This window comes from Nicrophorus vespilloides, unplaced genomic scaffold (genome assembly GCF_001412225.1).
Source record: "Nicrophorus vespilloides isolate i.1.1-1 unplaced genomic scaffold, Nicve_v1.0, whole genome shotgun sequence".
Lineage (NCBI taxonomy): Eukaryota > Metazoa > Arthropoda > Insecta > Coleoptera > Silphidae > Nicrophorus > Nicrophorus vespilloides.
The window spans coordinates 663,700-690,716 of NW_017100101.1; the positions used below are offsets into that span (position 1 = coordinate 663,700).

The window sequence follows — 27,017 nt, forward strand, 5'->3', positions numbered from 1 at the left end:
TTTGCAAATTACAATCTTCCTGTTCGAACGAATCTCCATCACTAATACACACAATACAATAAATATAATGAGGTACATGATATAATATAATCTGTCACGGTGCACATATTACAATCGTTTTATTCTCATCTTATATAATCTATCACACATATAGTTTTCCTTCTTTTTCATATTTCACATAATATAGTAATAGTATATATATAGTTTTAGTATGTAGAGTATAGTACACGGAGAAGAAAAATAATGATGGATCGTACCGAAATTACGTTCACATTCCAACTAGTTTTGTTCATTTACATAGATAATATATATATATTTATTTTTGTTCATATATACGAAATAAAGTCGTTACAAAATAAGTTCTCATTTGCGATCCTGACCAGTTTCTTTTTAATCCTTTCGTTCTTCGCGTTTCAATCCATCTAAAAAATATATTTATGTTGTTTCAAGTTTCATTTATTTTTTTCAGGAAATCCTCGATCATCAGATCTGTTTTCGGATCCCGGAAGACTGCTGCGACCTTCCTACTAATCTGGGATTTTCGTATCGTTCTTCTTGTGGGGGATTTTCTTCTTACATGTAACCCCGAAACGTGCACAGACTTCGAAAGCCTTGCCATATCACGCAACATATTTTAGATATATAAATAATTCTAAAGTGAAATAGTTTTTCTTTATTATTCTTAACTTTGTCGGTAAGCAAATAGAGTATATATAGATAGATAGACATAGTATATATATTAGTTATATTTATATGTAGATTAGTTTTTTTTTCTCTTAGCGCGTTCCGCTTTCTTGCATTTAGAAGAGTACACGCTTTTGTTTCGAACATTTGAAATCAATCGGTAATCAATAAATAATAAATTAGTTCATTTAATAATGATCCTTACTTCATTTAGTATTTTCTTTTGTTGTTGTCTTGGAAACACTTATTAATTATTATCACATAAAGTGTGAACATTTAAACATTCAAGGCACCGTGTATATAGTGTGTATACCGTACAGTCCGACTACAGATATTTTTTTTTCAAATATATATATATTTCTTATATACACATAATGTTTCTTCGAATATATATATATATATATATATATTTTTATATTCATATAGATAGATTGTAGTTACTTTGACACATCGGATACATATTTAGAAGAATATTATTTGTTATCTATATATCTTGTTAATCTTATAGTTACAACAAATTCACCTAAAATTACACTAATCATCAAATACCCATGGTTGGTGCATTTCTTATTCACTAACCGTAATTAATAAAAGCGAAAACCATAGCAACCGATAAACAATATGAAATAAATAACAATTGACATTGTTGAAACCGATAACAGCAACGACATCAACAGCGTAATTCCGTTCGGGATCGACGGTGGCGTAAAATGATATCAAATTAACAAAATAATAACAAAAAACAGCTGCCAAACGATAATGAAAGATGCTGTTTCTTTTGCTCCTTCCTTGCTACTTACTACATTTTTTTCGGATTGTGGGTAGTTTCTTTTTGGTTTAGGCTACGTTTTATATTCCTTTGGGTTTTGGGATATTGGTATCGTAAGCCCGGATCATTTCAGCCTGCGACACAGAACCGCCCTCCTCTTGCGAAAAAGCAAACCCATCTGTGATAACAACAACACACGACTATTAGTGAGGATCATCCGAACTAAGACACATATTATATTGCCTACATACTAATATGTTCATTGCATGCATTTTATTTACAAACATTGTTCAGTAACCTCCTATCCACAAATATTAATTTACACTTTGCCTTTCCAAATGGTAGAACATCAACAACATCTAATAATAATTATTATAATAATATAACAAAACGAAATGCGTAACTAATGAAACTATATTAAATAAATAATATTTGCATGAAGATGTTCAGCCACTTAGTGAGCGCATATTTTTAGAATAATAAAAGAGTGTTTTTGTACTAAACCTGGCACAGGCGGTGTTCTAAGCACTAAGTAGAAGAGACTTACGGGACATCTCGACGTTTTCGACTCGCGTGTGCGGCCTTCTTGAGAACACATTGTGGACCTTCTTCAACAGGCGTGCAGTTTCAGATAAACGCGACGGCGATTCCAGTTGTTGACTGTTAATATGGGGAGGTTTGGAATTTCTTTATTTTAGCAGTGTTACAGCAGAAAATAATTAGCGGAAAACGATCATTTCCTCATTTGTTTAAAAACATTAAAACTTTACAGAAAATAAAATTTTAAAAAGTAAGAACAGAAAAAGTGTGGTGCACGAAGTAATAAGAGACTAAAGGGGGACAGGAAAAGGGCCAAGCATGCGCGCGTGCCTTTAAGCCCACTTTCTACACCTGTTAATGAGTACTAATCACATGATTATGTCAAAAAAAAATCGAATTTGATAAGAAAAACTATTTGAATCGCTCTTTTTGATATATATATATATATTTCAAGTCAAAAAATGCAATTTCAAATATACGACACAATGAGTACGATTTTTAATACCTCAAAATTGACGGACCAGGTTTAAACCTAACGTCAAAATTGTCAGGTCAGATCTAAACTTTACGTCATAATTGACATATAAATAATTTGGTTATACGCATTGTGTCGAGTAGTTACGAATCAAATTCCGAAAATTAGATATTAGATACACACACATAGACAGATAAAGGTGACCATGCAAAATTAGTACAGTTAGTGTATATATAAATCAAAGAATTAGGGGGGCGAAAACGTATGCCTCAGCTAAAAGACTATACTTACAAATTGCGAACCTCTCCAACGCATGCAACGGTCTTGCAAAAACACAGACACATTAATTACCCGAAACAACTCAAAAATAAAAACTGATCAAACAAATAGTATCTTTTTTTTTTTTTTTGAAAAAAAATAATCATATATTTAAAATTAAAATAAAAACTACAAAATTAAAATGCAAATAAAACAAAAAAATCCGTCAGAATTTGGTTCGTTTCAGTGAGTTCGCATCGCCATCGCAAACACTTATATAATTCTTGATGTTTTATCATTTATAAAAATTAGTCTGTTTCACAATTTCCTACTTTCTGTATTTGGAACTTCAAGTCATTTAAGTGAAAATGCTAACAGCAATTACTTATTTTTAAATTAATTTGATAATACCAAAAAAATAATTATGCATGATGTTCTTTTTTTTACTTTGACTAATGCAAACAAATGTTCTGTATAAGTGCGAACCCAGAGAAATGCGTTTCTTGTTCTCTTTCCAACGTCTTACGTTATTTTTTCTCTAAGATGAATAAATTTATATTGATTCCTTCAGCAAACCGTTTATAACCGATTAATCTAAAAGAAATAAATAATAAACTTTTCTCTTGTCTTTTCATATTTATATAAAAAAATATATTTTCCTAAGTTATAACAAAACTAACAAAAAAAAAGTCAACGACGATGATGATGATGATAATAATACTAGTGATGTTAGTAACATAATCAACAACAGTCAATTAAATATAAAGTATTTGTATGTATGTATATATAAAATATTTATATAAAAAGTAAATTATGTGCAGAAAAACCTTAACCCGTAAAAAATTGGTCCCTAACAGATTAAACTCTAAACGTGGAATATCATCAACAATGCTCATAAAATATTTATAGAAAAAAAAAATTATTAATATAAACCTAATATTATTATTGTTATTATTAGACTCGTTCAAAACCTAATAATGATTGTGCTTGTTCCTTGTGCGCACTTCGATTCCATCTTTTCATTAATACTATCTAAGTTTCAGGTATCACAAATCTAGGAATTGCGTAATCGCTCGCAAACGAAGATCAAAAGCGTTTATTGCTCTTGGCAGATCCTGAGGTCGCAAAGGTCGACTTTACTTAAGCGTAGTGTGCGTGCACGGCAGGAGCAATGATGTTATTTATCGGCCGCCATTTTAAACCAACTATGCTTCCATAACTAAATCGAACAAAACAAAAATCAAAGGAGGGGAATTGAAAATAAAAGTAAATTATGATCGTACAATGATCTAACAAAAGATCAATGATAATAATTTAAAAGAAAACAGTAAAACAACAATAATAATAACAATAACAAGAACACCAAGGAGACTGAGATGAGAGACTACTCGTCCACTATTGTTTGGTAGTTGTATTAACCAGATCATGACTGTTTCAGTCTGCTCATCTTTTCGTTCGTTTACATCGAACACTAAATTCTGTGCAAAAGCCATGCAAGATCACATCATAATTTTCCATAATAATATAAATGATCCATTCTTCAATTACATCTAATAATTGATAGCAGTTAATGCAAAGTCAATTGCTTCATTTCGTGAATATCTGAATGTGTAATTAATTAGTAAATCTAAACAAATAATGAAGTCAATTTGAAGAGTCAAAATCGTTATTAATTTTGTAGTCACGAAGCGATGCGTATTAAGAGTGAATGGATCGATTGAAATTGTTAATAACTATCCAGTCAACAAAATGCGAGCGAATCTAAATAGGCATGCAGAGACGAATCAAGACCAATTAAATAAAAAATAAAATAAAGATACACATCAGCAATAATGGAAATTGAATTATAACATAAAAAACGTCAATATGAGAACCGAGAAAGACATATAGAGAATGCGTGCAAAATAAAATCGAAAGAGAGAGAAAAAGAAAACGATCCGAAATTATAAGAGCTTCGCGTAATAATAATTATAAAACAAACGAAACAGAATTGTATATAGAATTTAATAAAACTTACGATGTTTTCGAATCCCGACTCAGGTCGGTCGGATCTTGGTTCTTGATCTCTTCCTCGCGCGCCTTCTCCGTCAACGATTTCCTCACAGTACCCCAAATCCTAAGAAGCAGAGACGCACAATCAATTGCTGTGAAAATTGTGGTTTAAGTGTACGAATATGGGGAATACTTTTACGTGGGATGAAGAATTTCTTCTTGTTGCGGATTTGATACGTGCAGAAGCCGTAGAAGAAATGATCGGGATAGAGGCTGGAAGGATCTCATCGGTAGGATATAATTAGTGGGTTATGGGTACATACTTATATTTTTTTTTTGATCGGACGATACTTACACTTTGAATGCAAAATCTGGGATGATCGCCATAATTGGGATTAGAATGAAACAGAGCCAAAATATCGCTGATGTGAAGAGGGCTATGTACATTCCCGCCATTACACTTCCTATAGGCAAGGTGGGCCAAAAATTGCTGAGAAAAAAATGGGATTTAATTATTTGTAATTTGGCTAATACAACTAATAATAATAAGACTCACCTATAAACTATAATAAAAACAAACCACAGAGCGATTGAACCCCAAATGGCGCAATGGGTGGGCCACACCCACGAATTTGTGACGATTCCTGCCTTGATACACACAGTCACCACAACTACCTGTTATAATCAATGCAGCTGTAATGCCCATGTATTGCTTATGAGAATGATATTAAAGTACGTACTGTGTAGACGATGTTGCCGAGGACCAGGTAACCGCCTCCCTGTCCAGAAGCCCAGATAATGTCGTTCTGACAGATGAAAAGTGGCAGCCAGAATAGGATGGCGGAATGGAAGAGGCCGTTGCAGACCCATAACCAGAACACCTTGACGTTGAACAGCTGCCCGTTCTGCGAAGGTTTATACAGTTTCGGATTGAGGATCATCATGTCGGCGCTGCAGGCTTTGTCGAAAAGCCCCATGGCAAGCGGCGGCATGGCAGTGAAGATGACATTATATAAACCTATGGACCATCGCTCAAAGAGGATCTGTCCGGACCAACCCGAGTAGTAGGCGAACCACAGCTCGATTACGTACAGACAGATGTTTTTGTAGAAACTATACAGAATGAGCTTGCACATCCTAGAGTAGTTCCAAGCGCCGTGCACGAGTAGTAATCGCAACAGAAACCGAAACTGGGCTATACTGTAATCCGAGGCGCATGCAGCCTGCAGACCCTCCACGCCCGAAATACCAACGCCGACGTGCGCTTTCTGGATCATGGCAACATCGTTCGCACCGTCTCCGATTGCCAAAGTTACCGTCTTCGTGTACTTGGTTATATACTCGACAACCTCGGCTTTCTGCAACGGTGATACCCTGCAGCAGATTACCACTTTACAGGAGATGCAGAGCTTCAGAAAGTCCGTCCGCAGATCGCAGCTCAATGAGTATTTGAGAGTCTTCCCGTCCACGATCAGCGCAATGTTGTTCTGCTTCTCCAGATCATCCCCGAGCTCAGAGTGATGCCGTAGTATCGTTTCCCTCGCGCTCTGCATCAAATATAAAAAATCAATTCACATTTATCAATTCCCTTATAGATTCCGTAATAACAGTTAGTAATCAACTTACATCTAAGCTATCCTCGTTGAGTATAATTAGTGGCATTCCCTGAACAATTAAACGGCAGGAATAGCCGATATTGATCGCCGTTTCTTGCTTGTCTCCGGTCAAGACCCACACGTTAATGTCGGCCTTCAGGAGGGTCGCAATGGCCTCCGGTACACCCTCCTGCAGTTTATCTTCGATGGCTGTGGCTCCAATAAGCTTTAGGTTCTTCTCCAGCAGCTCCTCAGCGGCCTCCACATTTTCTATAATTTCCAAATGAAAACATTCCATAAACAGATTATAATAACTTACTCTCTCTATTAATCATGGAACAAGCGGCGTTATGGTAGATAACTCTCCAACGCTCGTATTCACTCTCATCTAACTCAGCGACAGCACAACAGAGAGTTCGCAGACCCTCGGTGGCAAATTGCTCGAGATGCTGCAGAAGCACCTCCTTATGCTGACTGCTATCATTATTCAACCTCTCGTAGATCATCTTAAGTAAAAAAAAAGTGATTGTGTTAAAACCAATTACATTTAATCAGATTGTGTTGTACCGTATCGGCTCCTTTGCAGAGAAGCCTTAGATTGCCGGATGGATCACGCACGATCACCGACATCCTCTTTCTCGTCGACGTAAACTCCAAGACGTGCAAAATCTCGAACCTCTCGATAATACCGAACGCGCTTATTTCCACGTAACTCGGAGTTCTGCTCTCAAAGACGTAGCCGAACTTGCTGGCACCGTAAACCAAAGCTCTCTCATCTTAAAAAAAAACTCAATTACATATCTGTTTTTTAATTTTCGAAAGAAAAGTCAGTACTCACCAGGCGATGCGGCGTGGTATACGATACTACCGTCGGGCATCTTCTCGGGAATGACAGTGTGGCAGACGGAGAGCAGAATGAGAAGATCTCGCAGGAGATCCGCGTTCGCGTGATCGTTCAGGATATGCTGCAAATGGCTATCTTGAATACAACATTCAAAGCAATTATTAATTCTTACGTTGACGAGAAGAGACTCTGTGTCCTGCGATTCTGAGAGGGTGTAAACTTCGTTGCCCACGGCGCACCTCTTGAACTCCATCACGTTCCTCGTCAGCGTCCCAGTTTTGTCCGAGAAGATGTACTTGACCTGGCCGAGCTCCTCATTCAAGTTAGAAGTGCGAGCCATCGCCGGTGTGTCCGTCTCTGGATAGTACATCTCACGATCCATATTTATGAAAATCGCCTAAAAAACAAAGAACGTACAAGTTTATCGTTTTTCAAATTTACACAGCCAATGTGTTTATATTATTCTGCATGATCAATGAATTATGAGAGAATTACCTGAATAAATCTGACCACTTCTAACGTGACTTGCAGGGATATAGGTATGAGATTGTTGAAGAGGATTACGAAGGTGAGAAGGTTGTACGCAAAGTTCTGCGGGATTGCTGTAAAGAGAAACAAATATTGTTAATAATTATTCAACACTAAACTGATGAAGATCGAACCTTCTAGGGCTATGTACCAATCAGTGGATGCATGCGCATTTGACCATATCTCATTGCAGATAGAGCAGATGAGACACATAACCAGAAGAATACCGAAAAGTAACAAGATCTGCACGTTCGTAAGTTTATCAACGCTAGACCTCTTCAACGGAGCTTTGGTGGAGTTCCTCATAAGCTTAGTCTCGTGCCCGGTGTAGATAACAATACCGAAAACCCACGAGGTGTTCCGAAGCATGGCACCTCTCAAAAGAATCTGGTCGGGCCCGAGAGGAAACGATCTGAAACAAAAATCCATGTCACAAGGTAACAAATCATCACACCATCCGAACACCAATACGTTCGATCATGCTCGTGTAGAACTCCGGTAAACTCGTAAAGATGTCTGTTTGGTGGTTCGCATTCTACAGATCCAATGAGCTTCGTCAATGGCTGAATAGAGGTGAGGGTTGCAGTCGACGGCAGCGCTTGTCTGATCTTCAAGTTAGTTTCGCCGTCTAGGTTCGCCGTCTCGATGAAACTCATTCCCTGCGGTTCGCTTTAATAGATGCAACTCGCAATTAGAGAAACGTCGATCACAAGAAACAGTGTCATTACCTGGAGGAAATCAGCACCAGATCCGCCGGGAAGAAGTTATTGTTCAACACTTTCACGATGTCTCCGACGCCAACGTGCATCCACTTAACCTTTTTCCACGCGTCCGATCGCAGCACGTACACCTCTCGGTGATTAGTCTCATCGTCAGCCCTGTGCCGCTTCTAAATTTAAAAAAACTTATATCTTTAATAACAATTCTCTGCCAACAAATAAATAATAATTTAAGAACCAGGAATCCTTCTCTATTAGCGGGAATTATGTAAAATTATTATTTAGGTAAATTAAACTTACTATGTCCTCTATAATTTCCTTGATTGCGGAAACGGAAAGGATGAATATAAGAGGGACCAGGGTCGTGTAGCGTCCAGTCGGCGATACATCTGGGATCTGCTGGAGGAGCGCTATCATCAAGAAGAAAACGTTGGCCCATCGTCGGAACTGCTCGAAGAGGAACAACGGTGCAAATCTCAAAATGCTGAAAAATAAAGGAGGTATAAAAATAGGAAGAGTTTTAAAAATAATGCGATTTTACCTATATTTCGCAGTGGATATTCGATTGTTAACGAACTTGGTGATTGGCGGCTGTACTCGGTTTATGAAAACTACTCTCGGCTCCGATGTGGGATCCCTGTGCTCCGTAGTGCGGTCCAGCGGCGAAGAGCCAGTACCATCGTCCTCATCTACGGATCAATGCAGGTGGCGACGACGGCCAAATCATATTAGTTTGTTTGTTTTATGTTTATAAATCAGCAGTAAGAAGGGAGCATATCTAAGCATCATCATGCATTGATTAGTTTTAAAAGCGAGAACGTTAGCGGGAATTATTGATCAGGTGCCCTTGAATACAGAACGCAAATCAAGTCTCCTATCCTTCATAGAGACACGCATCCGAAGGCCCGCACCTAATTATTTAGCAGACCAATGCAACTAAAGCAGCAAATAACAAGCGGTGCAAAAGGTAGCATGCTTTACGAGCGTTTCTCTTCTCTTAATTAATTAGAAAGAAAGCGAAAAAAACTCATATGTACACGATCAGGTTGCGTTTCTTTGTTTCGCTCGCCCTAGCGTTATTCCGAAATGGGAACGGTCGGACGTTTTGCTGTATTTACATGTTATTTAAATATTAATAAATCTACTAGGTACCAAAAAAGGAGTATAATTAGTTATGAGTTATGAGCCCTACACACAAACAAAATAATTTGGTTTAATGAAAAATGGAAGTAATTCTAATTATTTTCATTCTGACGCAATAGTGTTAAGCAATTCACATTCTATGGAAGAAAATGTAAGCAGAAGCGGCCTTTTATAATCGTTCGAAAATTTAACTTCACTGCGAACAATCGATAAGTCCAGAATCGGTACTTAACATCAACCTTGAATGGACAATTAAAACGCTAAATTTACGTTTATCCTTCATTGTTTCTCAGCATCTTCGATTATTAATAACATCGAAAATATCGATATTCTGAACGTTAAAAGATTTATTCGAATGATGAATAAGTGCATAAAATCAATCGATCTCACTTTGAACTTGCTTAATTGACTGTATTTTCTATTATAGATCGCAAGTATCTCTCAAGCGGCGTCATCTACAAACGACTCCTCATCTATTCACAATATGGTCGCTGATTTCGCTTTTACGCTTCATTCTAGTTCTTCACAAAAGAACCGCACATCAAAGCTAAAGTGCTTCGCATCTCGAGATACTTTTGACCTAAACTTTATGTTCTTTATGAAAAGTAGATAATTTCAAGTAACTCAAGGAAAAGGTTTCTCTTTGTTACTTCTGATTTTCAGTGGCGGACAATTTATAAATAACGATTCGTATTAGCTTAAATATGTTAACTAGTAAAATATGTTAATCTGCATGTTTGAAAATTATGTGTTTGTTTTGAAATCAATGGAAATATTGACAAATTTCATTAAAATTGCATTAGATCATCATTAGATACATTCGCAAATATAACCATTAGAGTTCAATGATATCTAAACTACTTTCACTACTTTAGTCAATATAATTTAACAATATCAATTACATATTACTTTAACAAATGATTAAAATTAAGAAATAACGACAAGTAACAAGAATTGTTAAAATGGATAGTTGCTATCAATTATAGATGATGCGCGTCTTAACTAACCTTGATACCAAATTAATCTGATTATTATATTATCATTAACATTGATTTCCATTTAATTAATTATATGTGTATAGGACCTTGTTACATACAAAAGGATAAATAATTAAAGATACTCAAAGTGTCATCAAGTCAAGGTACTAAACTAAAATATGCACTAAAACTGAAACATCTATTAACTAAAGCGAAATAGGACATGTAACAGCTGAACACTTAAGAAAATTGAAGCAAGTTTTAATTGAATCTAAATACAAATAAACAAAAAATAAAGTAAAATCTTAATGACTAGTTGGTTAACAGCTGTGTGAAATAAAATCGTTGGGTTGGCGTAAATCAATATTGTGCTTATTTTTTATTTACTCGCCGAATAATTATTCGATTTGAAATGTAACCGGAGTAGTGGTCAACATTCATTTCACTTATATATATTTCCCTATATTATTACAAACTACATGAGCCACGCAAAAAAATACGGCGAATGTATTCAGAGAATTGTAAATCAGACGTTGCTTTAATCTGATTGGCCACGGGCTGAGCTGAGCAAAATATGGAAAACTAATTACGTTTTATTTTTTTTGTTGTTAGTGTAAATGCTGGTATTTTTAGAAACAACGATTTAGATTATATGAAAAAATATATGAAACGTAACAGGATTAACGCACACGAAGAAAATGTGTAAAAAGTAAATGAAACAAAATAAAAGAAAATCATCTACATCTAAGTGTTACTACAAACGTACGTAGAATTATTATGAATTATGCAATAACATTATGTATGTGTGTCGCACGTATCGTATGTTCGTTTCCAGCACGCATTTTAATTAAGAAAATAAGTTAAGTTAGTAAAAAAGAGAGAAAGAAGAAAAAAATACTTACACACAAACACACGACATTATTAATTAGACACCAAGAAGTAATTACATCAACCAACAGCATTAATTTTTTAAAAAGAAAGGTGGAAACTACGATAAAAGAAGGTGGAGCTTATGTTAGAAACAAGTAAAACCATTGGATGGATGTGGTACTAACGGGAAGAGAAAAATAGAGAGAAAAGAATAAACAACGTAATAATAATAAAAAAAAGGTGTATATGCTTTTTTTTATGGTTTGACTTACGCCCAGTGACGGAAAGCCTTGCACGCAAAACTTGATACAAGTTATTATAAAAATTCATCGTCCATCACAGTCCGGCGAAGGGATATAACGTGTTGGGTGTTGGTGCTGGCCGGTCCCGGGGGGGTCTGTGGGAGTTCTGAGGGGGGTTGGTGACGAAGAGACGACGCACACTGCAAATTAGTACTCAGTTGTACACTTGATACTTGATGACCATCGTAGAGTTCGACTCGACTCCGGAGGTCCGGACGGTTCTTCGCTACGCTTCCCCGGAATTTTCAAACGTATACAATCTGTTGGCATTGTTGTGCCTCTGATGTGGCGGAGGGTCGAGGAAAAGCCCGTCGGAAAATCAATGAAATCCGACGGTTCATGCGCGTCTTGCACAGCATGCATACAGGTGTAGCAAATAGGAGACGACGGTTGTACATATTTTTTTTTTTGCTAAATTTATTTTTCAAACAAATTCCTGCTTTTCTTTTTGGAGTGTATGTGGAAAAGGAAAGCCTACAAATCGCCTTTGTTTGTCTCCCCTCTGCCTTTGTTGTTCGCATGGAGGGATATTTTTAGACTTACACCAATACACCATGTTCAAGAAGAACCTGAATCAAGAAACAATACGTCTTGATCTTGATTTCGTATAAAACAAAGAATTGATTCAAATTGTTTGTAAGTGATAAATTGATATAAGTACCCAAATTTAATTGACAACTGTCAACAAGTATTTTCCAATATAGATTAATTCAAATTATTTATAATTCCAACATTATATCCATTTTAAAATAATCTAACAAAATAAGTTATTTGGATGTGAAATATAAGTTTACCTAACTGTTACCTTTCAACAAGTTGCAATTATAGATTATTACAAAATTCGTAAAATTCTAAATAACTGTAATTAATGTAAATCGATTAGAGATAATTAACTAAATATTTATAATTCAATCATAGATTTTAGTGTATTAAATTTCGATAAGTCTAAGTATCAATAGAAAAAGTATATGGATTATCTATCTAAGAAATATCAGCAGATTTTACATGGTAATACAGGTATCCCCCGACTTACGAACTCCCGGTCTTACAAACAAAATTCTAAAAGCTCTAACTTGTTATATTGAGATATATAGTGATAACAAAAATTAACTGTCCATACAAAAATTGATAATTTCTTTAATAAAATATAATATTTTTGGAAGATGTACTATCTGTTTTGTTGCATTTGTTTCTTTTGTCATATTTTATTAAATAATTGTGATGTCTACATCGAACAAATTCGCCTTACGAACAACCCTTTGGAACGGAATTTTTGTTCGTAAGTTGGGGGATACCTGTACTCAAAAGTGTATAAATCATGGTAGTGGTCTGCGGGGTTCAAAATGTTTAGTTTTGTGGTTCATGAGGTTGAAAAGGTTGATGACCGCTGTTTTAGATTAACGATGTTCAATGACGTTTGACGAAAACAAATCAATAAAATTATTAATTGAGTTTGAAAAATTTATAGATTTGAGTTATTGTCCAGTCAATAGTCAGACGCTCGGAGGTTCTCAACTTTAACCCTGACTTTAATTTAAAAAGATGTAAACGCGGAAGGGGTAGTGGCAGTGAATTCATTTCGTATTAGCGTCACGGCGCTCTAAGGACGGAACCCCTCAATATCGTGTCTGTCTAACTGCATCGTATACTGAATTATTGAGTGGATTCGATCACCTCATTTTTCCATATAAACTTTGATATTGCACAGGCACACTTCGCCCGAAAACTAATCTCATCTAATATTCAGCATCGATCCGACGAGATTAAACAAAAATAGGGAAAGGAATTTCCGCGATGAACGCAAACACACACATCAGATTTTCAAAAAATTATTTCCATAAATCAAAACTTGACACGTTGTTGACCGGACACGATTCGTGTTTTAATTCCCAAACGTTGTTGGCCGTTTACGAGTTAACTCTTGTTTGCACTTGTATTAACTATTCAATTTATGAAACCCAGGGCATTATAGAATATTGCAAAAGCTTTGACCATCGTGTTTATGTTTTTATTACAATTTGATGACATTTTCAATAAATTATCTGATTATCTGCGTGATTTTTAAATAAATTGTATTGTAACATACGAGGTTAGTCTCGATCTAAAAATATCTTTATATCTCAATATTGTCTTCTTTTAGCTCTATACACTTTTCTCAGCGATGTGTAACAGCTTTCAAGCTCTACAAAATAGCCAGCAACTATAGATTTTGTTGGAAAATCTTTTACCATCAAGCAATTTTTTTAAGTTTAGAAAGAGAAAATAATCCGAGTGGGCTAAATCTGCGCGAGGAAGCAATTCGAACATTAATTCATTGATTTTGGCCATCGCGATAACGGATGTACGAACTGGTGCATTGTCTTGATTGTTACCAAACGCGGCACCCATCTTGCACAGCTTCCTCATCTCTAAGTTTTCAGTCAATGTGCAATGTATAGCACACTTTCAGTCGACGGCCATCCAATACTATTTTGTGGATGTTCTTTACCTTTTCTGTTCGCGCACTGCGATGTTTGTCTTGACATCTCGTACTACCTCGTTAAAGTCTGCCACCCAATATTTTTTGTTGTAAGCGAAGGAACAAACTCCCCGAGAGTAGAATCTAGCTCGGCTTTGATATTGGTTGAACTGAGATCTTTTAAATCAGTGATTCCCAAAGTGGTCTATATCGACCCCCAGGGGTCTATGACAACCTACAAGGGGTCTACGTTAGCGAAAAAAAAATTCATGGGGGTCCATGAAATGAAAATGGGGCTCCACGATAGTGGATCTCAACATACTGATAATACCTATTTACTTACATTATACTACCTTATAATATAAAGACATATACATTATTTATAAAAATACCAATGAAGTAAAAAATGTATTATATATGTTTATAAAATTGTGTAAGTTGTAGGATGTAGGCATTCGCTTTGTGGTCGCCAAACATTTTGAACTTGTAAAAACCTGCACATAATGATATACCAGTATCATCTTGTTACAATCATACGCGCAGTCTCAGAGCAAAGATCTTAATAATTATAAAGATGTCCCAGTATAAATAATAAATTTACAAAAAATCAATATCATGTAAGTAGGGGGTCTACCCAAAACCGAAAAACATGGCAAGGGGTCTACGACACAAAAAAGTTTGGGAACCTCTGTTTTAAATGAAAGTATTGTATCGCATAATGATGACTAATTTTTTCCATGTTTACAAATTCACTGACAGCGTTTACTATTGATGGCTATCACATAAATACTAAACAACGTAGCATCTTCAAACTTAAGCTTTATTCTTTTGATCATAGTAGTTTTAAACGTCTTTTTAAACGAGAGGTAGGATACTTCTGGGACTGCCCTTGTAACGGAAATCTTACAGAAATTTTTAAGAAGAGTGGATTGAAAATGATATTATACCAACCTAGGAGTATTATTCAATTATTTCATGTGTAACTTAGTAAAGCAACGGATTTACTTTTTGATAATGATATTTTTGATTTAGATATGTCCAAAGTTTCATTTCAAAATTCATCATGTACAAATAAATTTTATTGAAGTTTATTTATATTGTTTCACTGCCACATTCAATTAGGAAACAACAGCCCATGACATGTAATAGCTTCTGCGTAAAATTGCCGGTCGACAATGTGTTAATCTAACTTTTAGGCCTTTGGTTAATATGAAATCGATCAATTTAAGCAATCATTAAAACAAATTGGAAACTATAGTTGAGGTCTACATTGAGTAAATAATGCAACCTAAATAATATTGATAAACTGTGATTCATTACACATTTATGTATCAATTGTTATAAATAAAGTTACCAAAAATAAGAGACCAATATCAAATTATTTCTAAATTACACAGGAATTTCCGAAATATATACATTATTTACATTGGATATTTCGGAAGTCCCGTAATGCCTATTAATATATGTAATAAATATTCCTCTTGTGATATTGTTAAGCAACAAAAAAAATAGTATGTGAAAAAGTCAATAAATAAGTGTTTCTTGGAAACAAGAATTGAAAATAAAATTAGCCTCGAGTTTAAATATTGCCTGCAAAATCTACATATCTTGAATAATCCAAATCTTGGATGCACTCCAAGTCTCATGCAACGAATCGAACGCGAATATTGCGCACGTTTTATTTACAGTAATTAAGTGTCTTTATTTAATTTTTGTAATTTACAGCAGTTTAATTTACGTTTCAATTATTGTGTTCTACTGGATATTAACAAGTGTTTGCAAAATCGAAGATTAGAATTTCAATGCAATTTGTAAAACGTAATTGGTTCGAATGGGGTAAATACTAAAGAGATGTAACATTAATGGTTGGAATGCGTTTCGCTCGTAACTTGAGCAAATATAAACTGCGCGGTCCAAAAATAAAGTCAAATTTCCTTATTGATTCGTCCGTATCACTTTTATTTAAAGACAATATTTCAAGGGAAACGAGCTAATTACATGCACGCGTCGACAACACGTACGATGATGATAACAACGACGAATAATATCAATATTAACCGAACCATTAATAATAAAGACAAAAAAAAAGAGTCGAAATGCCTAGGTTAATAACAACCTCGAACGATTCGCCTACGCGTATTTTAATATTCCCTAAATAATGCAGAAAACTGAGCTCAGCTGCGGTCAGAATGAGTGTGTGTGTTTTCAATTCGTTTTCTCATTCAACGTAAACACGAAAGAGGGCTGCACACAATCGATGACACAACAATTTAAAGCTTGTGTCGATGGGGGAGTGAAACGCGAATCATCATCAATCGAATCCCACTTAAAAATTACCCCCTTATTCATAAAGGAGCAAAAACGAGGCCCAGGACCGATCCTCGAGGTCGATACGTTAATGACATTAACCTACTTGATGTCGAGATTACAGCTATTCACTCGTGGTTTCAGTAAGTTTTAAACTGTTGGTGATTGGGTAATTGCTCGAAAATAACTGTACTTGAGGAAAGAGAATGTTTTATTATGATAATCGCATTGAAATCGACCGAAAATAATAACAAATTCATAATTGAATTTACAAAAAAAAACAGTAAAAATAAAGTATAGAAATCGCTCTGCTGGTCGATCAAACCGACACGAATAAATAACGATCGATATTGAAATAATCATGGAATCCACTCCGCGAAATGACGACAACGCAATTAGTATTCTCGTGTAAAGCAATAAGCTTTTTCTTGTTTATTTATCGACAATCTCTAATTAGTTTCCATACGTTTTACAAACAATAAACAATGAGTTCCATATAATAATAATCAAACATACATCAAATCAAATGTTTCTTTACCAACAACGTTATTTCGATTTCCATGTATGTTGTGTGAAACAAAGCAATCTACGCACGAAACAGTCTGCGTTTTTATTTGTTATTTTTTTTAAATATCACCGATCCAATCACACATTGCTTAACTTTCGAAAAGGTTATTTTTTTAATATAAAACTTATACAAATATATTTTTACTAAAATCGCAACAGTTAATTAAAATTGTTGATTTAATGCGTAAAAAAAATGAGTGAAAATAAGATTTATAAAACAAAATGAAACATTGCATTTATGCTTATTATTGTTTCGACAGATCATTAAAATTAATGATGTAGTGCAAACAATAAGTAATTATCAATTTTATAAACAATTTACTAACATGAAAAGTCTTATTTTTTTTTTAAACTCATTTAGTTTATTATGAATACTCGCTTTTTGCCTAAAGGGAATAGATAATGGTCTCAATTATGATACATTCAAGTGCGTTTAACGTGCATTGTGCATGAATGTCCAATAACAACACACTCAAAATACAAACAATACACTATACAATAAATAATAGTAATTGTTTTCTCTTTTCTTTGGTATAAATGTACTAAGTTACTTTTACAATATTAATGAATTAAATTATTAGGTTTAATCAATTTTTCTTACCTATAGCTTAGCTATAACATTATATTTCAGTGTGTTTATATTTACATAAATTGAAAAAATATTCTCAACTTTGTGGTTATCAAAAATTATTTTTATATATAAATATTATGTACAAAAAAAACGCCCGGAATATGCAAATCACAAACGTAAATTAAGCTCATTGGTTAAGCGTGAAAGACTGCTGTATGCCCACCCAATTACCAAAAATGTTGATTAAGAAATATATAACAACAGAGATGGTGACAGTAAAGCGAAAATTAAGCGATTCGTTGTTGTTTTTCTCACTGACTTGTATGTACAGGTGGGATGATTTTTGGGATCGTGTTGTGCGAATCAAAGGAATTAGTACGTTTGCACAAGAAGAATAATAACAGAGAAGGAGGAGAGCAAGGCAGATTTTTTTTTAAAGAAGAATGCTTTGTTTGTGTCACCTGGTGATGGTATTTGGTGGTTATCAAGGGCACCATTGGTCGGATCGGGAGGCGGCACTGGACCCAACTCGATGGTCTGATGGGGCATCCGGACCTAAAACCTCCCTACAGATTCTCTACAGAGGAGGACGAAGACGCACATGTAAACCACGCAAGACCGGACTATTATTTTTTTTCGAGAAACATACAAAAAAAAACAAACAAAATAAAAGAATAGTAATAACGAAAAAAAAAATCAAAATGTGAACAAACTTTTTCTGGATTGGTAATTTGGTGCAAATTGAATTTGAAAATAGGATAACCATGGTGATGATTTGTGCGATAAAGTTAACCGGAAAGTTGAATTTACTTTTGAAAGGGGTCCCTCTCTTTCTCTCCACAACTTTTTGTTTGAGCTTAGGGAAATCTTTGTTTTGATCGTGGCGAGTTTTGTTGTTCGTCTTGTAGAGCGGGGGCGGACCGCCACTGACTGGTTTGGTCGTCGTCGGACTGCCGCGACTCGGGAAAAAGGAGTAAGCGGACGGGCACCGTCAGCCGGGATCGCAGTCAGCTGCAGCCGATGACATTTGGCGCGTGCGACGAGGGGGTGGGTTCGATAGGCGCGCGCGACACACGCCGCGGGTCGGCAGGTGGTGAAAGGGGTGGAGGATTGCGAAATGACCTAATGAGAAGTGACGGGCCCGACCCGGAAACGAAGATTCGCGCGCGCGTCGTATTAAAAGCAACCGGAAGCGACATCAGATATTCACAGCCGCCTCCGCCTCTTTGTCTTCGGCAAAGCTAACACCATTTGGGAGGCGGGGGCTAGGAAAACGTCGTAGCATGCAAATTGAGACCTATTAATTATCCTATCTACTACATTACCTAGATTACATACAACTCGCAATTTAGTACTTCTATTAGTACTAACAAAAAAAAATAATTGGCAAATCGAAAATATTAAATTAGATTATCTGGAATTATTAGGTTGATGATGAAATTATTTTAGTTTAAATTAAGTTTGTAAACCTAATTCTTAGGAAAACAAATTAGTTTTAGATCTTACCCGAATTATCGTTTAGGGGCTAACGAAATGATTTTTCCAAATTAACTTTAGATTAATATTTATTATACACTTGCACAAAATTTTGATATTTCTCTAATAATTGTCAAAACATAAATATTAAACTTGTATTATTATAAGCTAGGTTAATTTGGGACATACGAAAACTTTTCGTTGAAAACTGTTTTTTTTTCATTAATAGTTCCGATTCATTTATTTTTAGGTATTACCCAATTTCACATATTTATTATATAAGTTCAATAGTTCGCGCATGGAAAGAGATAATAACTTTGGAAACTAATGCAGCATACATACAATCATTTCCTATACAAATAGAAATGAACGTAAGATTCTAGAATTTATGTTTAGAATCGATATCGATTCTAAAATTATAATTGTCCAATTCACTTTTCATAACAAACAGTTACCTGATGATTTAGATTTCGAGGTTAAATTAAATTACTTATTTTCAATATATAAATTTTCATATTTATCACTAAAATTCCGATCACAACGTTATTTACATACAAAATCTCGAAAGCAATATAATTGTGGTATTAAAACCAAAACTTCTTAGCAAAATAATCATAACTTGCAAAGACAACACTGAGCATTAAATTATTCATGCTAAAATGGTGAATCATTTTGGTGTAAACTATTTCATTAAGTTTTATAACAGTAATTTGACATTTATCGCCAGACGATAAGACTAATTCCACAGAATTCAGATGACGTAATAAAAAAAAACGTGTTCAGTCAAATTTTATGGAAAAATTACGTATACTGTAATGTTTATTACCTTATAGTTTATATTCCGAAATGTTGTGAAACTTTATTGAGAGAAAGAACGATTACTAAGTGTAATTTATTTCATATTATTCTATCACTACGCACCTACTAATATTTTGATAATTACGTAACTACTTACATTAATTTTGCATTATTCCACGACACTAATAAATTAGTTTTTTTTTTAATAAATAAATTGTTGGGAGTATAAAATTGTAATAAAAAACGTTCAAAGAAGTAATCTAAAATATGTAATAATCACAAATAGAGCGCGCAGCACGAACTGATATTAACATTTTCAGCGAGATAAAAGCAATATATAAAAAACGAGGATTACAAGAAAAAAAATTGATATCGGAGTGTAATATCTATAATAAATATTACACCTTAAAACATAAACAATATTGATAGCTGATAATATATAAATACTATATAAATCACTAATCGAATTTTCATAATACAATTATCAATTATAATTCGATGATCGTGTAATTCATATATATACGTTAATTTTTAGATTTATGTCTCAATGAAATGAGAAGTTTAATAGATTCGATATTTTGGATTGTTCAATGTGAGTAAATGCGTATTTTTTTCCTATTTGTATTTGATTCAGTGATAATTTGTTTAATTTATCTTACCGATGCTAATAAAATTATTAAAATTATTGTCAATGATAATAAATTTTAAATTTACATATACCTGTTTTTATTTCACAGCACACTTGAAACTACAGTGTAACTTCAGTGGCACACTTAAATTAATTTTGATGAGTGATTTGGTACTTTATAAAAATAATTTGATTATGAATGATCTTTAATTTTTTTCGCGGTACATCGATTGGAAATCATTGGTCTAGAGCAGTGTTTCTCAAACTTTTTGGTATTAAAAAAATTTGAAGGACCTCCGAAGAATAGGTATGTGTAGAAAAACGTAAGAAAACATATCGTCCGGTCTGTCATCAATTTTTCTGCGACCCCCACTTTAAGAATCAATGGTCAAGAGTCTAAAGCAGTCTTGAATTAAAGATCATTAATTATATTATTTTCGATATAAATCCAATCATACTACGTGTTTATATGAAAACATCATTTTAATTTAAATAATCCACAAAAGTTTAATTGTTGGTTTAAGTGTATTGCGAGTTAAAAAGGTTGAAAAATACTGGAGCATTATAAAGTTTCAATTTGATCAAGTTTATTCTTAATGTGACTTATGTACTATAAAGTTTCAATTTGTACTTGTTTAAGTTTATGGTTGCAATAAGGTAAATCAAGTTTAATGATGTGTTATTTCGTGTGAAATGGTGTAGAATTGAGCACGCCCTGTAGATGGAAATGCGCTCGGAAATAAAGAAAGCCAGCATTTCAACTAATCATCATCGTCCACCCTCGGTTCCTGCCTTATTGAAAATTGGTTGTATTTATATTATGGGCAGTCCATTGTTTACCTATTTGGAGATTAATAATTGGATCACAAGGTCCGAGGGTGGAACGAACCTTAATATGTGTATGTGTGTTTATAGATATATATATATATATAATATTTATCATTTCGGGTAAGGTTGAGTCCGGCGATACCGTTTCGCTTAATTAAATGACCCCCACCCCGCCCGCCTTTATGGAGCCATAATAGAGCAGCGTGGGGCCCCCGATTGAAATAAAGAACGTCTTTTATGTATTCCTCCATGCGATGAGGAAACGGGACGCCCGCCGATGGGCGCGGCCGGGGTAATTCCGCATGCTGGCCCACATACGCGAAAAGGAAAAGAGAAGGCCGCGCTTTACGCCCATCCGCGGAAGGGTGGTTGGGCGCCTACGAAGCGCACCCTTAAATGTCATCGCTATATAAATGAATCGGTGACACGAGCCATTAACTCGAGGCGTCGAGCTGCGGACGGAACTAAATAAGACTGGCAACAAAAAAAAAATAAATAAATGAATAGATGAGAAATTGTATTAAAAGGGGGCGGCATGGACCGGCCCCGGCCGAGACCCAATTATTCGCAGTCTTCCAATTCCATCGCAAGACGCACGCACACGTGGCGAAATGGCATCGCATCGGAATTACAATCATCATTAGCGCCACACCAGTTTCCGCAAATCACGCTCATTATGAAGAGGGAATATACAGGTAATGCATCCCAATTTAATACTATAGCAGATAATACATATCACAACCCACGTATCACAAATATTTGAAACTACAATTCAAACTCAAAAATCTATTTATAAAACCTTTAATCCAAACATAAAAACACCATCGGTACAAGTACACTACCTCGCGGAACTGTATCTCCAGTATGAGCCACAATTGATTTATTTAACTTACCAATTAATACGTTAATTGACTACAAAAATAACACTTTCAGTTACAACATATTTTAAAGTAATCGTATAAGATTTATTTGGTTTTATGATAAATGTGCAATTATCATAAAAAGCACACGTTCCAACCGTTCTTATCGTCAACCGTCACAATTTCATTAACGTCATTCTTAAACATTTCCATTCGTATATTTTCGTACATAACGTAAATAAATAATATAATTGCAAAATAATCAAAGACAAATTTAGATGGTGCACGAAAATCCAAGCAATATCCAATTTATAACTACCTCTTGTGTGTATTTTTTTTTAATTCACCCTATATTCCAGTTTCCGTGGTAACGACGCGTCCTTTAAATGTCAAACAAACAAATTTCTCTACGCCCCAGTTACCATGGATGTATTGTTATATCAAGTTTCGCAGCACATCTATCCAACCCTTATTATTCGCGATTGGGACAAGAATAAAAAAAAAATAGCGGAACAACAACGAACGCGGTTTGCGGCAAAGGCAAACGCCAATAACGAAAGTAAAAAGCGGTGACTTATGAATGTTCATCCATTGGAATATGCGGAAAACAAAATTACAAATAAACAATCGAGAAAGCTATAACTTTCCTCTTTTTTATAAAAGAATAACGATAACCAATGGTCATACTATTAGTCATTGCTTTCAGTCGATCGGTATTACAATTGAATGAAACAATAATATTATATCAATGCTGTTTGTTTGAGGAATCAGCGGTATTTGCTGCCGATAATAAAAATAGAGTTGTTTATCAATGTTTTGTTTTGCGCGAGTTTCAATGGAAACCGCAAACTAATATTTATGTCAATGCATTTCGAAAACATATATTAAGTGAAAACTTACCTGAATCAAAACATTTCAATGTCGATTTGAGTTAAGGTGTTTAAAATCAAATGAATCGATGCTAATTGAAACACACATAAAATGAGTATCTTCGTCAACCATGTGTAAATTGAAAAGAATGCGCTGTTAAATTGATTGCATTGTTTTAAATTGTCGCTAAATGGAATTGACGTAGTTTGATAAAGTATGAATTTGTCATTAAATAATTGTAATCTTTGGGCGGAAGTTTACAATTTACTGAACCCTTTATTTAAGCTATATAATTATTAAATATTAAACAATATTTTTCATTTAACAGTTTGATGCAATTTTTTCATCATAATTAATATATATTATTATAATTAATATCACTAAAAATATTCTACAATAATAATTTTGGAATAAAATACAAACCAAATGTAGCGCGAAATTTCTTAGTTGGTAACATAGGCAACTTAATTTACACCATGCATTTGTTTTGACGACTTCAAGGCGTGTAGACTTTTTATTAATGCTCTTAATACTTGCTAAAGTAAACATTTATTTAAGGTAATCTAGTTTAAGTATATCATAAATTCATAATCAAATTATGAATTGTTTATAAAATACATAAAAGACAGTGCCAATTTGAAAACCTTGAATTTGGCTTACCAAGGTGTTGCAATTTAAAATATGAACTTTGGTGGCTTCTGTTTCTCCTAAAAATAGATGTTTGGCTGCTAATGCATCAATGTTTACATTGACATGATAGCAAACAAATTGATGACATACTCAAGTAAAGGATGTAATGAAAAGTTTAAAAATATCCCAACAACGATAACAACAAGTAATGTGTTTACATGGTACATGGATGCGTCAAAGGTACATTCTACTCACTGTTACTCAGATCTTCGTAACCATTTCGGAGTAATTTCATGTCACGTGGAACGTTGTTATCACGAAGCGAAACGACAAATAGAGGTTAAATCGATCGAAATTCCGGAGGCGAAGTGGCGTTAACAGATTATATATAGATATTTACAATATTTGGTCTTCACCTTGCTGCAAAGCGATGATCTCAGGACATACTCTCTTTTCCTGTCCGTCCGGTGACACATACAAACACTACTCACACGGTGCGCACCAGGTTGTCAAAAATCTCCAGAGGTGCCCACCCCGCAAAATAAAAGAAACATCGATGTTTGGTTGCATAAGCAATCATTTAATTAATACTTCCTTATCAATATACAATTCGAGCAAACTTCGCACTCAATCAGACAATCAGAATCCATAACATCCTCCTTATTAATCACAAACGTTTCACCGCATCGGCAAATCTGGTGCGCTTTCGAGCTATCGTCGAAAGTTAGGTTAGTCGAACTTATTTCCATGTGGATGACCTGCTGCTCCATATATTGGTCCTGTTTCAAGGATGCATCGTACTCCTTTCTCGACGTCTCATCTCTCAAAGTCTTCCATGCCCTGTCGATATCTAAGAAATTCGCATCACAGTCAGACTTCTTATCTGGATGAGCATGTCTCACCAATCTCCTGTAGCTTTCTTTCAGTTCACTGTACGAAGAAGTCTCTGAGCAGCCAAGTATCTCGTAGTAATTAGACGACATTTCTTCTGCAAATGATTACATTTGTATGCTTAAGTACACATCACTAATTACATACTGACATTCGTTTGTCATCTTAACGTAAACAAAGATAAGATAAAGAAAAATAGTTGGCATCACTGAGTATTCAACACACATTGCGCTTTAATTACTATTTTTAGCACAACTCATCCTAGAACAATAAATATTGATCCAAACATTATATAGAATAATATATCAGTTTGCAACATATTTTTGATGCACATGATGTCATTACTATAAATAAAATATTGCAGAATCTAGTGAAAAGGAATATTTTAAGAATTTAATTCCTGAATAAATAAACAATTAACTAACAAATTTACAAAAATATAGTTTACTAACAGATATACACAAATTCCAATTATTTCTTGCATTCTATATAAATAAAGACGTTATTAGTTTAATTCAGTGGAATGCAAATGCAATACAGATCTTTTGTGTATTAAATGAGATAAACAAATCATTATGCAATGTTGTCACGTTTATAATAAATTCAAGTTTATAATAAGTGACTTTACACGTATATGCGTATTAAAGTAGTTCATACATATATAGATTTAACTATGATGATAATATAATTACAGAATATAGATTTATGAAAAAAATTGTTAATAATATAAAATAATTCACAAAGGGCGGAGGGACCTCGGTCGATAGTCCTTTGGTCATAATTATATTAAATAAATAATTTAAAAAAATATGTAATTCCCTATTTCTATATTGCTCATTGAAGATAACAAAATATTATTTTGTATATATTGTTAGTACAATATCAAGAGTGCATTTTTATATTTATATTATCAGTAAATAATATTTTCGTTTAACGATCCTTCAAATGCATTTATCAGCTGACAATGCTGCATAGTGATAACATATAAATTGGTTCCTCGTAGGAATAGAAGCAATGGTACTATTGTCGAGTGAAGATGTTGGTTTCCGTTAAAGCTATCCTTCTGCTGTTGCCGATTCTGGCTGCTGCGAAAACACCGTTCGTTATAAATACCTGGCATTTCAAGGAAGCCGCTCAAGAAGGTAAAATAATTGATGAATGAAGAATTATAATTATTATTTTAAATATACACAATTAAGTATTTGTCGATAATTTATGAATTTGTTTGTGTTGCAGCTTGGGATTTTGTGAGCAAAGGTCACGACGCGGTGGACTCTTTGGAGGCGGGATGTTCGAAGTGCGAGAGCTTGCAGTGCGATGGAACCGTGGGCTTCGGTGGTAGTCCGGATGAGAACGGAGAAACCACTTTGGACGCACTTATATTTGATGGGTATATTTTGTTTACTATTGAATTACAATCTGTTATTCTAAATCTTGCCATTGTTTCAGGACTACAATGGATATGGGAGCAGTCGGCGCTCTGAGGAACGTCAAGCAGGCTATATCTGTTGCTAAGCATGTACTCAGGAACACAAAACATTCGTTGTTGGTTGGTAGCCAGGCAACGAAATTTGCCAAAAAGATGGGATTCAAAATTGAATCTCTATCCACTAACAAATCGCAGGCGATGTGGGATGATTGGAAATCGAATAATTGCCAACCGAACCATTGGAAGGTTTCTTTTGTTTTACTAAATTCGATAATAAAAGATGGTTACGAAACATTTATTTTAAGAATGTAGATCCGAATCCAAATGAAAGTTGTGGACCCTACACGCCAGAATCAGAAAACAGCATCAACAGTTTCAACGTCTTCAGCAAACATCGCCTAGGAATATCCAAGAAAAATCACGATACCATTGGAATGATTGTTATTGATGAGGATGGTAACGTCGCTGCTGGTACTTCGACGAACGGTTTGAAGTACAAGGTCCCTGGGTAATCATCAAGATTTAGTCGATGTTAAGCATAAAGTTAACATCGTTTTATTTTAGACGTGTCGGTGATTCGCCGATACCCGGAGCTGGAGCTTACGCAGATAACACCGCCGGAGCAGCTGCGGCAACAGGAGATGGTGACATCATGATGAGGTTTCTACCCAGTTTCCTCGCCGTGGAACTCTTGAAAATTGGAAAGTCTCCGACCGAAGCAGCTCAAATTGCCATCAAGAGGATCGTTGATAAGTATCCAAGCTTTTTTGGTGCTGTAATAGTCTCGGACAAGGATGGTAACTACGGAGCAGCTTGCAACGGAATGCCCGAATTCATCTTCTCCATAGCCAATCCGGAAACAGAAGGAGCTAAACTCGAAAGCGTCTTATGCGGTTCAGGAAACAATTGAACTTTGAAATTTGTATTGTTTATAAATAATTTTATAATTAAATAGAGATAAGATTCGTTAATCTTATATGCAAATAAAAAATATACGATATTAGATTA

General features: G+C 34.6%; 2 protein-coding genes across 12 annotated transcripts; one reads left to right on the forward strand and one right to left on the reverse strand.

The window, feature by feature from the left end:
* Positions 1–32: 32 nt before the first annotated feature.
* On the reverse strand, positions 33–24,245 carry LOC108568056 (probable phospholipid-transporting ATPase IA). Of its 11 annotated transcripts, none has more exons than XM_017928943.1 (19): positions 24,106–24,243; positions 18,061–18,222; positions 8,946–9,093; positions 8,705–8,888; positions 8,414–8,574; positions 8,157–8,354; positions 7,820–8,097; positions 7,653–7,759; positions 7,330–7,554; positions 7,152–7,278; positions 6,881–7,089; positions 6,633–6,819; positions 6,345–6,583; positions 5,459–6,265; positions 5,275–5,393; positions 5,074–5,208; positions 4,744–4,842; positions 2,001–2,113; positions 33–1,631 (listed from the first exon to the last, which is right to left on the reverse strand). In XM_017928943.1, the coding sequence occupies exons 2-19, from the start codon at positions 18,146–18,148 to the stop codon at positions 1,534–1,536; spliced, it is 3,522 nt and encodes a 1,173-aa protein (XP_017784432.1). In that variant the 5' UTR covers positions 18,149–18,222; positions 24,106–24,243; the 3' UTR covers positions 33–1,533. The 11 variants fall into 11 exon arrangements, 10 of the variants coding, with proteins under 10 accessions (XP_017784432.1, XP_017784425.1, XP_017784434.1 ...); XR_001891280.1 differs by adding an exon at positions 2,760–2,791 and having other exon boundaries at positions 1,541–1,631; positions 7,152–7,554; positions 24,106–24,245; XM_017928936.1 differs by having other exon boundaries at positions 7,152–7,554; positions 24,106–24,244.
* On the forward strand, positions 21,881–26,976 carry LOC108568058 (N(4)-(Beta-N-acetylglucosaminyl)-L-asparaginase). Its single transcript, XM_017928947.1, has 6 exons — positions 21,881–22,024; positions 25,584–25,722; positions 25,817–25,970; positions 26,030–26,255; positions 26,315–26,517; positions 26,574–26,976. Exons 2-6 carry the CDS (start codon positions 25,617–25,619, stop codon positions 26,917–26,919), a joined length of 1,035 nt encoding a protein of 344 aa, XP_017784436.1. The 5' UTR covers positions 21,881–22,024; positions 25,584–25,616; the 3' UTR covers positions 26,920–26,976.
* Positions 26,977–27,017: the final 41 nt, after the last annotated feature.

Excerpts from the sequence above, each read along its gene's own strand:
- LOC108568056 (XM_017928936.1), bottom strand. The coding sequence starts at position 18,148 with ATGCCCCATCAGACCATCGAGTTGGGTCCAGTGCCGCCTCCCGATCCG. Across the intron at positions 6,266-6,344 it reads TCAACGAGGATAGCTTAGAT|AGCGCGAGGGAAACGATACT; the intron begins GTAAGTTGATTA and ends TATTTGATGCAG. Across the intron at positions 4,843-5,073 it reads CCAGATTTTGCATTCAAAGT|GATTTGGGGTACTGTGAGGA; the intron begins GTAAGTATCGTC and ends TCTGCTTCTTAG.
- LOC108568058 (XM_017928947.1), top strand. The coding sequence starts at position 25,617 with ATGTTGGTTTCCGTTAAAGCTATCCTTCTGCTGTTGCCGATTCTGGCT. Across the intron at positions 25,723-25,816 it reads CAAGGAAGCCGCTCAAGAAG|CTTGGGATTTTGTGAGCAAA; the intron begins GTAAAATAATTG and ends TTTGTGTTGCAG. Across the intron at positions 25,971-26,029 it reads GACGCACTTATATTTGATGG|GACTACAATGGATATGGGAG; the intron begins GTATATTTTGTT and ends CCATTGTTTCAG.